Source organism: Anopheles nili, chromosome 3, assembly GCF_943737925.1.
Source record: "Anopheles nili chromosome 3, idAnoNiliSN_F5_01, whole genome shotgun sequence".
In the NCBI taxonomy this organism is placed as follows: domain Eukaryota; kingdom Metazoa; phylum Arthropoda; class Insecta; order Diptera; family Culicidae; genus Anopheles; species Anopheles nili.
In genome coordinates this window covers 65,425,425-65,440,623 of record NC_071292.1, presented here as the reverse complement: position 1 = coordinate 65,440,623, position 15,199 = coordinate 65,425,425, and the positions used below count along the sequence as shown (strand labels likewise).

Sequence of the window (15,199 nt, the reverse complement as noted above, 5' to 3'; positions counted from 1 at the left end):
TTAAGCGCAGCACTTATTAATGCGCCGCTCCGGTGCGTGAACGAGCGCAACAGCTTGCCAACATCCGAGGGTGCATCCGAGGGCGTAAGTGACTCACCGATAAAACTGCACCCCCTTGGGTCCGTGTGTCGGTCGCAGGCGCACACGCCTGTCCGGCCGATAAACGGAACCGGGCAAGCGGGTCACACCGGGTCGACGCGTGCGTGCGTGCGTGCGTGCGTTTGCAGTCGTCGGCGTCTGCCGGTGCAGCACGCGATGCACCGCGGGCCGCCCTCGGGTCGGTTGGAGTAATTTAAAATCTTGTTTTGACACTTTGCGCTTTGCGTGCGCTGCCCATTAAGAAGAAGTGGTGTGGTGTTGCCTTAAGCCAGTTCGTAAAAAAAAACCATATGCGTGTGCTTTTTTTTTCTCTCTCTCAATGTTGTTGCTCCCCACGGGCTCGTTTGGTCGCGAGACGCACGCGCGTGGACGTCTTTAAATGGGTCGCACCGATGTCGCGGCGGAAGATCATTCAATTCCGAAGCCATCCCGGTTGAACGCGCGTTCCAAACCGGTGTGCTTTATTTATTGACGACACCAATTTGGACGGTCTTTGGTGTGCGGTTGAGGTGATAGGCACCGATTTGGAAGGTGTGACCCACGACAGTGCTCAAATTCGTACGAGCGCGATGCATTTAAAACGACCTCCATCGTTAGGTCGTGAAGTGCAGTTTACGAAAAAAACACCTCTCGCGATGTTGCTACTTACCCTTGCAACGACCTCGGTAAGCGATCGGGATGGCACGGCCAACCAAACACGCCTGGCGCTTCAGCTCGCAGATGCTCGGGTACGTGATTCCATCCGTGCCGCAAACGGGCGATTTGGAGGATCGATCCACGCGACACTCGGCGCCACCGCAGGACACACAGTGTGGAGCTGCATTCTGATCCTCGATGCACTGCTTGCCGTCCGGACACTGCACGAACTTGCAGGATGCTAAACGAAGAGAAACGAGAAGGTGTTATTGAATCCCGGTTAGTACGATGATGCAAAGGCCGTTTCATCTCAGCACGAGCCAAAAAACGTTCCGCAGGCAACAAACCTCGGTTGCAGCGATGCAGTCAAGTGCAATGCCGGACACGGCACACGCCCGAGGTGCAAACTAACGGCCCCCAGTGGGGTGTTTCACCCTGACGCGCGTAAACCACCCCTGTACCGCTGTTAATCACCTGGCAACCGGAGACCTTCGGACGGGCGTGTGCCAAAAGTCACCGAACCGCTGATGAGTTGCAGTGGCGTTGCAAGTGCATTGCAGTGACAGTGCAGAATGGACGACGAACAAAAAAAAAACAAAAGTCCTACACACACACACACACACTCTCAGAGGGCCTTCGCGCTAAAAGCCACTTGCCACGGGGCGCCGGAAAGCCCCAAGCTTGGTGGTTTTCTTCTCGCCTCTGAATCGCCCGTGAAAGGTGGGCAGACGTGATTTTTTTTCGTTTATTTGTCGCAATTTTTAAAAAACGGCATATTAATGTTTCGGTGCATTTGGGGCCGCATTTTGGGGTGGTTGAATATTCGGTTCACGAGCGCGGTGAGTGAAAGACACCTGGTGTGCGGGATTGGTGGGCCTATCTTGAAGTTCGATCTTCCCGCAAGAAGGAGCCATTTATGCGTGGCTGTGCAGTACGGTGAATGTAGAACCGTTTGGGCTGACATTATTGAGATATATCAACTTGGCCTCGATTCGGTGGGTGGTAGTTTATTTGGCGTGCGATTTTTTGGGCCATGTCAGATCAATTACGTGCTTAACCTACAAGCCTGTTGAATGGTTGGTTTTGATAAGAATTATTTTACTGTTATTAATTTTCGAAAGCAGCATGGTATCGTTTTGTTGTTTTGTTTTTAAACTTCGAAATAAGCTCTACTTGAAAAGTAGCTGATTAGTGTTTGCGATCGTTTTAAAATGGCTACCTCGATCGCAACACCCCCATCCAATTCAAATAGAGAGCCAACGAAGCGATAAATATAGCCAACCGATTCAACAACTACCGTCGTACTCCTTTTGCAGGGTGCACGATTTGTTTGCTTCGCTGTAAAACTACCGGTTTTCATCTGCACTAACGAGCATTTTTCCCCCGCGGGTGGTGGATGCACAGGCACACAAATAACTCACCCGGCCGGACGGCCGGAAAAGCCAACCCATCACACAGCGTCCCGGTGATCGTTCGGGATCGTTAAACCTCTCTCGCGGTGTGCAATTACACCCCTGCTAAGCCGGTGATCGGAAGCTGATGGCAGCCGTAAATACTTCAATCTTCACGATACTGGCCAGACGTGCGGCCGGAATTATCGGTCCCGGGGCCGAGGAAAACAACAATAATCTCCACACGGATCCTCCAGCCAGGGTGGAGTTCCTTGCAGCCGAACGATCGGGCCAATTTCCTAGCACGAGCCGGCAAACAAACTAAAATGGCCAGCTTCAAAGCGATCGCTGCACCGACGATGCACGCACCAGTCTGATCGTACGATCGCACGCCACTGTTGGGGTGGAATGGGGCAAAAATAAATCAGAGTGAAATTTACGACCGCCTGGGTCGCGGTCCCGTGACGGCTGGCCGAACGTCTTCCGTAATGGCGACCTGAGGTTGAGATGGAGCAGAGATGCGTTTGATGCCGCGGTTTATCCACCGGCGTCGTCAGGTTGCTGGCAACCGTAAGAGGCAAGCGTGCGTTTAGCCAAAGTGCCGAAGCGTTCTGTCATCAAAGTACGGACGCATGAGAACGCAGGCCTGTTTGATGTAGCTGGGTCTTATAGGGTCCTGGCTTATTGCCGCTGACAACCTTCGTCGAGTGATGGCCGTCGAGGACGTGAATTTCGACGCGCAGTCAGGCGTACATTTTTCCCCGTGAGGGAGGTGCTCTAATTAGCTTGCAGAGTGGGATATCATTTTCGCCAGGTTTATGCGGCTCACCAACTGACTGAGCGATCGCTTTTGGTGACTGGTTTCGTCGGGTGGAAAGCTTGTCAAATTTGATGAGCCGTGCAGAAAACGGTGGCGAGAATGACGCTTCGTTTGAGTAAAAGTTGATTTTCGGGACGCTTACACGCTAATCAGAGCACATCAGTGTGCATGACTGGTCTTTCATAACCCTACTTATTCGCTTTTGATTTGATTTGCTAGAGCTTAATGCTGGATCCAGCACGTACTTACTCTGACAATGTCCTTTGTAGGCGACCATCAGTGAAGTGATCTCCTGTCGGCAGGCTCGTTTCTTCAATTGGCACTCCGTTTTGTACGTCCTGCCGTCTGTTCCACAGACCGGGTTATAGAAGCTAGACTGATGCTGGGAATCAAAAATGATCACATATTAAGATGGCTAACGGTTAGCTGTGTTCAACTGCGATATGATCGTAGTTCTTACCATGATTTCGTTGCCCCACAAATCCTCCACGGGCAACCGGTGTTGGTGAGCGCGATCCCGTTGGGGGTGGAAATTGTCCACGAAGAAAATGTCGTCCATATACTGTGGCTCACGGCGTGGCACTCGCACAGCAGCCGTGCCATTTCTCTTCCGGCTGGTTCTTCCAACATGCAGTAGCTTGGGTTTTCCGAAGGCGACAAACGGGGGCACCACGGTCGAGGTGGGTTTTCCACCCGAGCCGGGTTTTGTTCGGTGGGTTTGCTCGAGTATCGTGCGGTTGCCATGCACCGGTGGAATGTCCTTCCGGTGGTGGCGCCGGGGCGTTGTAGCCGCACTAACGGAGCCCTTACTCTTGGACGTTGCCGTTGCTTTTCCACCGGTGGGATAGTTTAAAGCTAAACCATTCGGCAGCGGACCGTCCTGCATGAGAACCATCCGTTCACCACCGGTCCAAGAGCATCCTGGAGGTGTTTGGCCAGCACTGGTGGTCGCAGTACAGTTCACACCGGCTCGGTGGGTGCTTTTAGACGTGCCGGTGCTCCTACTACTACTGCTGCTGCCATCGCCAACCCGGCTACTACTCACTAATGTCACAGATGCCAATAAATTATGCTGCTTATCCTTACCGCTATCCTTAGCGCCGTGCTTGGCGCTCGCTCTTTGGCTACCGGGCGATCGGTTCTCACTTAGGCTAGACTTTTTTACACTCCTGCCGCCGGTCGGCATCTCCGGGCCGGTGTACCGTAGCTGGCGTGGCCTCGGTTGCCGCCCAGCGTCGGCGAAATACTGTTGGCGGTTTCGCTGGCTCTCGCTCAGGTTGATCACCTTAATGTTTTGCTGGTGAAAGCGTGGTTCTTGGTGCAGCTGCTGCTGGTGCAACTGCTGGTGTTGGAACGGATGTGGCCGGTTAGGACGTTTCGGAGGCTGTGGCTGACGTTTGCCACCACCTCCACTGCAGGTCGGTGCACAGATGCACTTGGGGCGATTCCGGCGCATCACACACCGCTTGTTTGGGCCACACTTTGTCCGAGCGCAGGTGTCTGTAATGAGTGACAAAAATCAAGCTCGCTTTCAGGCCGCACGGAGCGAGCAGTGACTCCTACCTATGCAAGACGAGCACTCCATTCCATCGCTGTACGCGTTCATGAAGAACCGCATCACGTCGGAAATGTCCCGCTCGCTGAAGCCCTTGCCACCGTTCGAACCCGCCCCACAGCAGCTTTCCCGCGTCACGTTGCTGGCGAATAGCTGCTTGCACTTTCCCGACGCTTCGAGCCGCCTCAACCAACAGGTACCGGCTGTAATGGGAAGCAAAAGAAGGCAATTGTTTTTGCACGTGAATAGGCGGAAGGCGATCGTCCACAATCATCAATAATGCTTCACGAAGGGCAGGCGATTGGCTATAGAATTGGCGTGCAGCAGGTCCGCGCACATGGGTTGGCACTCGATGGAAGACACGACGTTCACACGGTCGCGGTTGGTCTGCTCGATCGTGAGTAGTGAAATCATAAATTCAATATCATAGATGCCGCTATCAATTAGCCGAACATGGTGGCGGACGGGTACACCGGGTCGTGGTTGCATCGCGACCAGCGGACCACCATCGCCGTGTGAACCATTTCGCGAACCGATCCGGAGAGTGTCGCACCGTAGCACGTGTTGTGCCCTTCGCGAAGGGCTGCGGTCCTTTTGATTGAAACCGAACGCATCGCACCGGCATTGCACAACAGTCGACTGCATGGGTGTGTGTGTGTGTGCGAAAGTGACGGAAAAAACCACACGCTGGTTCGAATTTCCATCAACAAACGGACGGCGGTACGGCCGACGATCTGTATCCTTCAAATAGGCGCCTGAACGTGGGATTTATTATGCGCCGCTTGCATTCTCCACACGTATTCAGGGCTTAGAAAGTGATTTCATTTTGCTGAGAGTTTTAGGCGTTGCGGTCTTTCGATTGATGTTGTGTTTTTTTCATTTCTAATTCGGATCGAATACGATCAATTAGAGGCTGGAGAGGACCACGCGAAAAGTGTGACACACGTACAAAACCTGACCATAATAAGATGACGCTGATCTTAGGTGAAACCACTGGGAAAATGTAGCTCACGTACGCATCATTGACGATTGAAGCGTGAACGTTTGCCTCGTATGACAGGCGTGCATAATGTGTCATTGGTGTTTTTCCTTCATGTACATTATTATTCAAAATCCGCTTTGAATAAAAGAAATTACGTTGTAATTCCCATAGAAAGTTAAACAAAACCTCGCCTAAAAGCTCGAATGGATCACAATAAACTATCTACTGTTAGTGGACATTTGTTCCATTAAGCAGCGAGCGATGGAAAAGCCGCACCACGAATGGAAAGTAATCGGCTCCTGAGTCATTCAACTCTCGACGAAGGACGCTCAGCGATCGCTGCCAGCTTTCCCACCCGATGGGTGCGAATGATTATCTCGGGCGCAGGCATGTCGCTTTTTTTTGTGCCGCTTTTATTCCACTCACGTTCACCCATTTCCACCCGATTGCAATCGTTCATTTTCCATCCCACTAGCAGAATCATTACGCGGAGAATGGGACAAAATGAGGAAAAAAGCAACACCATTGCACCCTTCGATTGCATTCATCCCGGGAAGGCATCATTAGGGCCGATCATAAAAGAGCCCGACCCCCGGCATGGAAGCACGCGTTCGCGATCGCGCGCCAATTACAGTGCATACACAGCGTCTGAAAATGTCTTGTTTGATCAAGTATGCATCACCTCACGGCGGCCTCTCGAGCAAAGGGTCGCACGAGGTGGGCCCGTTCGGTTGCCGCACAATGGCTCATTCATTTTGCGACACGGCCGGTGGAAAAGCTAGATCACTGGGATCGATAATAGGGTTCGGTCGGTGGTATTTTAATGATTAGTTTTCCATTTCGTTGCCAGTATTCGCTGGCCGTCCCCGGGGCAGTTGGGCTCCATTGTGAAGCCATTCGAAACGCTTTGTGGCGCGATCTCCGGTGGGAAACTGCAGTGCATGTGCATTGCGGTTGGTCTATGCGCTAGGATTGGGGTTTGGTTTTTCGCCGTGGAAAATAAATAGCTGGTGGTCGTTTTTTTTTCACCGCCGTTAGACACTGCCTTCAATTGTATCATTAATTATCGATCCGTTCATTTACACGATCGAGTTGATCGACGATATTGCTAGCACGGGAAAAAGGTATATTTAAACGATAGGTTTTTATGTAAGGTCTTTTTTTTGCTTCTAGCTTAAATGAACGATTAGAGAAAAACACAAAATGGTTCCATAACAATTAAACCCCACCCATCAGCCTAGAGCTCTAGAGAACTTCTTCAATCGTCCACTTTTTACCGATATCATGCAAGCAAAAAAAATAGAATTAGATCATACTGCGCAGCATGATGTTGTTCGTTGTTGTTCGACCACACATCGTCCTCGCATTCGTTTACTCCGTGGGAGCGGTACTTCACCTTCGATTAATATGTTCTTTCGATCGGATCCACACCCCAAACCGGGGAGTGAAATTCACAGATCAGGGGTAAAAAATATCGCACAGCTTTCGTCGCTGACACCGCATGTTTTCCACCAGCCCGGCGCTGATGGAGGCGCACGGTCCGCCAAGGTTAATTGTTTGAAAAATGGATTTTTCTCCCCGGAACGGTGTCAATTAACGGTAAACTAATGATGACCGACTGGCCAGGGGACACTTGGGGGCAGTCATAGCCAAGCCGCAACCGGAGACAACCAGTGCTTTGATGTCTTTTGACAGCAAACCGCAACTGCGCTTGCGAGGTGGTCCGCATTCAATTAACAGCTCCGACCGCGCACGGGAGAAAACGAAATAGATTCGGTTGCGCAATGGCATTTCGTTGCGCCGGCGAGTGGGTTGTGGCTGGTGATCAACGCCAAACCCCTCCGACAAGCTGCACGCTAGAGCACTGGCCACAGGCAGAGGTGCAACGAAACTGGATCTCATTTCAACTTTGTTCGCGGCGGTGCATCAGTCGGATTCCTAATGGTAATTGACATTTCCCTCGAAAGCTCGGGGAATGCCGTGCCCTGTGCAGCCGGCTAACAGGTCCTGTTGTACAATTTAACGACTGTTCGGAATGCACAACAACATCGGCCCGCAATGTTCGGTATGTTGCTGGCACTGTTGCGATACCGTATTAATTATTTCATTAAAGGCTGTCTCCATTAGCACAGCAATCAATGTTGCCGTTTCATTATTGCTTCATGAGTCTGCCGGTGCGCTGATCGATAGCTTAATAAACGGAATGGATCTATTAGAGCCTAAGCTCAATCGGGTATCGCGCTGCACGTCGCATGCAGTTGGGGTTTAAATTCCGATTGTCGGCATTTTTCAAGCGGCTTGTACGTACTACATTTGTTGCGTGCTTTAGTGGGTAATTTCATTAGGGATATCATTAGAAAAAGCCCCCCATTCTCGAGCTGACACTGATCGGCTTACGTGAGACACTTCGGCTGGTCGGTTTATCATTAGGGCCAAGGAGAGTGGTTCAATTTAGTTGAAATGGAGCTGAAATCGCTATGTGTGGATATATAACGGATTAGATTGTTGCGTGAAAACTCATCCATATGAAGAGTCTTTACGATGGTGAGCGGTTTCGGATAACTACACATATGTTGGAATTAACCAACAATCGGCATATTTGTGTAACAGCTTAATGTTATCTATTTTAAATCTTTTTTTCATTTCAAAAGTCAAATGAATTGTAGTTCTCACAAGCTTGCCAGCCGTTAAACAAACTCCCAGCTCACGACGTGATCGCGATTGGCAGATATTTTCACAGTTAATGCATGCTAATGTGCGGACATTAATGTGATGGCAGTGATGTATGTTCGAGCGTTGCGTCGTTCGCAGGAAAACGTACCCCTGCTTGTTCTAGGCCCATCTTATCCGTAACTCCATGCGGCAACGTGTGGTGCGAGTGCGTCATCAATCATATTTAATGCTGTTACTCATCGTTGCTTTCTCGCTCACAAACCATGCTCCATCTCTTTTTTTTAATGAAGTAAAATAAGCCCAAAAACCACCCCACGTAGGGCAGTTAAAGTTTAAATCCAGCGTCAGCCAGCCTCGCTGCACGCTGGAAAAATCAACCACAAATTAATGATCTAAAATGTGTCAAAAATTCGCGCGTACAATTTGTTGATAAATTGTGTTTCCGCCATCGCGAGTACTGATACGACAGGGCCCCATCCACCAGTGGGTGAGAATTGTGCGTAAAGTGGATTAAAAAAGAGTCGTAGGAAAGAAAAAAAAAGGTAAATAGAAATTCGTCAGACACGCCGTAACGCGAGGGCTCCAGCACGGGAAGCCATACTGAATGGGCCGCTTTGAATGCGTTCGTTCCCGTCCCGAAAGTGTGTGTAATGAAACTTTTTCACTGCGAAGAAATGACGCTCGTCGGTGGAAGTTTGCACACTCGTTGGCCATTTTTTGTGTGTTGCTGGTAGCTGCCGAGACTTAGTGGGGGACTTTTGTAAGGCATCCAACGTCTGTCGCGAGTCTCAACGATGAAACAGAGCGATAGATAGCGGCGGATTTGCGGCACGATGCCCACAGAGGTTGGTTCACCAAGGACCCGGCGCTGACCGAGATGGGCCATATATTTTTGTGAAAAGATCGCCTGGAACGAACCATTTCAATTAGAAGCCGGCGATTGTATGGTAAAACTTTGCAGACGTTCACGGAAACTGTTTGCCCGCCGCAGTAAAGGCCTGCCGTCTTGGAACGGTTCCGTAAAGCTCACGTGCCTTGGTAGGAGGATGGTGAAAAAAAAAGAATACAAGTCCTTTTTGCGCACGACGAGCGGATGCAAAATGCAGGGAGCCCGAGTTTGTCAAAGGATTTTAGTAGGCAAACAGGGAGAGAGCACAGAGTTACGTGACTTTAAAAGACGTAAGTCGTAACGCTGGTGTCGTAACACATCCGAATCAGACAGAATGCTGTTGTTTAAAACAATGATAGTTTTGAGCATTAATTGCATTGAAAATGGTCTCTAGAGAGCTAATCCTACAATATTGCATATTCTGTTTTTTGATTGCTTTGCCTTAATCGGATCATGTTTAAACCTCTACGCGCACGATGGAGGCGCCTAGCAACTCTCAACGATGATTTTTCTTTGCGGATATAATTTGTAACGCAATTAAAAACAGGCAAACATTCCCGCTTCTGTATGATATGGCATTACTTATTAACAGTTCTTCGTTATACCCTTTTTCGTTGCTTATATACATCCTGTTTGGAATTATTTGGAATTAAATAATTCTAGAAAATGGCAAAAACATAAACGGTACAAAAGTCTCTTTGGGGTAAAATAAACTTTACAACATAGAGCTATATCTTCCAAGAAATTAACCTTAATGGAAACGCTCCGTCCGTTCGCTCAAATACGCAATAAGTTTCAAAAATAAACGCATCCAGCAAAGGACCCAGTTCAGTCGCATTTTGAATTCACTTCTTGACGCTCGTCTCTTCACGTATTGACAAGTGCGTTATAATGATGCATTCGAGACGATCAACGCTCGGACGGTTATGGGGCGGGATCGCTGAAATTTATCAATCATTGTCGATTCCTGTCACGACACAAATACGCAAATGAAGCGCACTGACCGAGCATCGGGTTTTCTTTTTATGAGCTACAGTCTCTCGCAGACCCACGCTTTGGCGAACCTTCACAGGTGGGTCGATCGTGATGTCAAAAAAAAGAATCGGTAAACGATCATTGGGCCAGAGACTTGGGCACGACGCCCAACACTCACCGGCTTTTGGTGATGACGTTCATTTATACCCACTCCTTCAACCGTTTGGCGGTTGTTTCGCTTGCCAATCCCACCGGCTGCTTATGCACCTTGTTATGATGCACTTGGTGGTTTTCGTCATTTCCATTCTCCCAGTTTTTTCGGTGTTGCCTTTTTTCGCCCTTTCCACTGGTGATTTCGTAGCGTGTCTCGCTGGGTTTGGCGGGTTTGCCTTTCTCCCATCGTGGGCTTTGCTCTTTGCACCACAAATTTATTAAAGCGAAATTTAAATTCATCATCGCAACATTAGCGGTGACCGTGCCGCGTCATAAATTAATTGAAAGCGGGCGCCCATTTTGTGCCTTCGTACGGTTTGGCGCTAACGACGCCCGCGCCAAGCAGAAGAGCCGTAAAGTGCGATGTTTATGCTACCTAATCATTTTAAGCCATCTTCGATAGTGGGCAGGCCAGGAGCGAAAAGGCACATGCAGTAAATAAAAGTAAATAAATGCACATGCGTGCACCGTGCGTTTTTTTTCGGTTTCGGTGGCGGCATAAATGGCGGTTTCCGAGAAGTGCCCGGCACGATGCTTGCCAACGGCGCTGCGGTCAATTGGCCAATCAGAAAAGCCAACTGCCAGCGTGAAACGGGGAACCGCGACTTGACTGACAAATTGCACCGTGCACCGCGTGGGGTTGCAGCTCTGGTGATCCGGTGCCGACGTACCGCGTTCGGTGGTTAATTGGACGGGAGGCCAATTTGTCCAGAACGATCGCGGCTAGATCGCGGATGCCCTCGCTGGGTCGCGAGGAAGTGCACCTTCGCGCGAGGAAGGAAATGAAGGCAAGAGATTTACGATCTAATCGACAAATCATCGAATGTTGCTGGAATTATAATCCACCCAAAGCATCGCTTTGGATCGAATTCTCGGTTGGGTTTATTCTTCGGCTAAATAAGAAAATACATAGCCATTTTGTGAGCGCGGATAGCTAAACCAAGCTGGCAAAAACGGCCATTGATATGCCACGGGTGTGTGGGATGCCGACATCGCGTAGGAGCATAAAAATGAAGGTTTATTGATCATAAACGCATTCGCACCGATCGTCAGTTCGTGGTACGTGAGGAAGCTCGATCGGTGGCCTCTGAGTGCATCCAAACAGTGCATCCGAAGCGGGCGCTTTCGATGCGTGTTTATGACGCGCCCCGAGACCACGCGCGAGACCTCTACACAAACGCCACGTTGGGTAATTATTTGCACGCGAATCCGAAGTAAATTGCGACGTAATCGGCGCCGGAACGGTCGCTTCACACCGTACCGGGTCGACAATAAAACCATCGGAACGCATTTATACCGTCATTTCGATGTAATGCATCCGATTATTTGCCGCTGTTGCTGCTGCTGCTGCTGAGTTGGCTTTGAAATTCCTGCTAAATTATGAGGATGTTAAATTTTTCAATCTCGGTTCAAATTTTTGAATTAAAATGCCTTACGTTCCACGCTGTCCTACGTTCCGGCTAGGGCGTAACGGTTTAACAAGTTACATCGCAACCGCCGACGAGAAAGAGGCACACCATTGTGGGGAAATAAATCTTAAATTGCACTAATTCCGCTCGACCCCATGGTGACCGGTCCTGGGGTTGGTTGGCGAACCGCCGAGATCCCTTCCCGAGGTGCCAACGACGGGTCTGGGCAGCAAAAGCCCACCGGTATCGCTTTCCTCGGCGCTCGCTCCGAGAAATTGGTTTTAATTAAGTTCCACCAATTGCCCGACAATGATGTAAACTGATATGGCGTACCCTTTCGTGCCGCCCGACAAACAACAGCTGCCTGTGCCGGTGAATCTCCGACCGAAAAGGGCACCGGGAAGGGTTCGCTTCCAATCAGTGTAATCAACATCAACAACATAATCATTATCATCAGCATCGTGTGATCATCGAGGCATCTTCGGCAGACGGGAGCGTTGTCATTCGCAGAACTGCAATGAAAAAAAAAAGCAAGAACTACGCACAGAAAGGGCGCCGAGGGAGTGTTTGTATACACACGCGGAGGAGCGAACCTCGTTCCTTCGCCTTTGTTGGTTATTATAGACATCATAATTGAAAAAATACAACTCAATAATAATCAAGCGATCGTCGAATTCCGTTCCGTACGAGCCAGAAACGGTGGTCTGTAAACATCTCCATCCTTACGCGGGCACAATCGTACGCGGCGCGCTTAAAGTGCATCGCTAAATTGTCTCCCGCTGGGGGCACGATCTTCATCTGGTGCGGCGAGCGGCAGATTGAAAGTGCATTTCTGTGGCACTAGTGTTGCCACCACCGGATGGTCGATGAATCCCGGCGACCATTCCACGACGATTGCTGTAAAAGTACCGCGCCATTCTAGCCCATTGTAAGTGCAGCTATTGTGCTTGTGGCTCGTGCATCGGTGTGCAGGAGGTCTCATAAAGCTAGCGCGATGAATGTAATGTGGCATGTGCACAAAAGGTGCATTGGATGGGATAAATTAAATGCGAAGCTAGAAGCGGAGTACTCGAGTAAGAGTCTCATACAAACGTCGCCATACATTTATAACGATTGGTTGGTTGCTAGGATTGAATGCACTCGATGGGAAAATCTCCTTGGAGACGAACTGTTAGAGACGAACACATTTTGTCTACCTAACAAGCTTCAATCTCGACATTTCTACAGTTATTTAAACTCCATTCAAACCCAATCGAAACATGCAAAAAATCATGTGTCGTCTTCTGTTAATAAAACATTCAACAACTTTCAAGGGTTTCCCATCAGACGATGCATTAGCAGGTACATGGACTCGGTTTAACAGCTTCTGGCAAGGTGCATTAAAATTCGATTTTGACCCGAGCTGTCGAGGATTTGAATCCGTGCACTCTCTTCCCAATCGCATGCCAACCGCCGTTACGGTTCCCGCCAGCTGCTCGGAGTGAAAGCTTACACAATATTGCATTAAACTCGATCGATTTGGCCCGTTCTCCTTTTTCCCTCTGACGGCACACCCCAATCGGCTTGTGGCTGCAGGTGCAGCGGTAAAGCGCAAACCGTGTTCCCGTTCGGTAGCTGCACTAAATTGACTAATGGTTCATTCTGTCCCTGATTTCGGTTTCAATCTCACCGGCACTCGCTCGATTGCTTTCGGCGCGACACGGTCGTCCCTTCGTCAGCTGTTCGATGAAGCGATAAGGTAACACATTGACTGAGCTCATGCTGGAAGAACCTGTCAGGGGGAGTTTTGAGTTTTAATAACCTTTTTAAAGGGTGGGCTGTCAATATCGCTCCGCTTTGGGGATCTGCTCGATGTTCGGAGATTTGTAAAATTGCAATAAATCGTCAGACCGACGGTGGCTTAAGGAGCACACTCGCAAATACCCATCGGGCCGATTCGCTGACAAATTGTTTCTCCCACGATAGATTGCTTGTCGCGTGTCCTTATATCCGCTGCAATGGTGTGTTGAACCCACCCGAATGCAAATCCGACACAGCAGATGCGCTTGTTCTCGCATCCGTACGACTCTCGACCCCGGGCCGCAAAACGAACTCCTGTAATGGAATCAACCCCATCCAGCCCTGGCTGCAGGTGAGCTGCATTCAGCCTGCAACCGGTGCACAACCCCCATCTCGCGTGGTGCACGATCGTAAAAGTTGAACGAACGCGGATTGCGAACGTAAATTGAGTTTCATGTGGCGTAACTTTCACTGCTTTCATCCACGTGTCGTCGCTCCCTGGGGCACGTGAAGCGAAGCAGACCAGCATAAAAACATAAAAATCGATACACCATCGCGTTCTCGCATCGAGTTACTTTGTCCCGGGGAGAAGCTGCACCGTAAATCAATGGATTCAATCTCCACCCAGCCATCGTGCCGGTCCGACCCGGTTTGGCACACATCCGCTCATCCCTTGGGGATGCCTGGGGTTGGTTCGGAACGATGATGGTACGGTGATGCTCGTTCGCCTATTGACTGTGGCGAGGATTGATTTACAAACACACCCGTAGACGGTTTGGATCGTAGTAAAGTTACTTCTCAGAATTACTACGATAGCAACAGGTGGCTTGGGAGGCAACCGTACTCCTCGTAACTATGTGCCCTTCGCTGGAGTACGGCGTCATTTAGCACACATTTCGTGAGACCAACGATATAACGAGCTCGCTATCTGACAGCCCGCGCGTTACATAACAGCTGAGTAATTAAATGAGGCGAAAAAGTTTGATAAATGCAGCGCTCAACAAATCGCAGTTTCTGCTTTGTAGAGTTTGAATTAGACGCGTCAATTTGCGTTGCCTCACTGAGAAATGTGATGGTGAGAATATTAGCAGTATAAAAAACATCTTCGATAGAAAAACCAAACAAAAATGTTAATACAGGTTCCATGTACATACATTAGGCAATTAAAATATTCAAACAAGAAACGTATATCCATAATTCATTTCTTCCCAATTAGAGGCACGCAAAGCCAAGCATCTATACGAACGAACACGGTTGATAGCAATCTCGAAACTAGCAAGAAGCAGTGCAATAAAACCATCCCCTACCATGCCGTAAGGGTCCATCCTTTCGCGCAAAACCAGTAGCGATGATCATGTCACAACGATTTGTTGTACGCAGACGAGTTAATGTTTTATGGCGCCTTTTTCGGGGATTTCTCCCATATGGCAGGAGGGTTGTACCGTTCGCTGTACGGGGGTCGTTATTTGACGCTTCTTTATGCTTTCGGCTTCTCCCATTAGCCCGTGTGGCCCGAGCAGGGACTCGGAGAGGCGTCCTGCTGGACGGCCTCACTGGTAACCATCCGTCCGGGTGCAGCTTCCGTTCATTCGGCCGTGGAAGCTTTAAATTAGCTGTTGGTGAGTTCTTGGGCTTCGTGATCGCGAGGGCAACAAAACACACCGGAGAACGAGAACGTAAACACGCGCGAGATAAAGATGTTTATCGGATGTGACTAACGACTTCCTTGGGGCATTTGGTGACCTGCGCAAAATTGTCCTTGGGCAAGGCGCAGATCA

At 49.5% G+C, this 15,199-nt stretch overlaps 1 protein-coding gene across 1 annotated transcript in view; it reads right to left on the bottom strand.

Moving 5' to 3' along the window:
- Positions 1–15,199, bottom strand: part of LOC128724827 (uncharacterized) — a 45,469-nt gene that overhangs the window by 16,143 nt on the left and 14,127 nt on the right. The window contains exons 2-5 of the mRNA XM_053818549.1: positions 4,510–4,704; positions 3,407–4,446; positions 3,196–3,328; positions 749–976 (exon numbers count right to left, since the gene is read on the bottom strand). Of these exons, the coding sequence (XP_053674524.1) occupies positions 749–976; positions 3,196–3,328; positions 3,407–4,446; positions 4,510–4,704 (1,596 nt within the window). The remainder of the gene's footprint in view (positions 1–748; positions 977–3,195; positions 3,329–3,406; positions 4,447–4,509; positions 4,705–15,199) is intronic.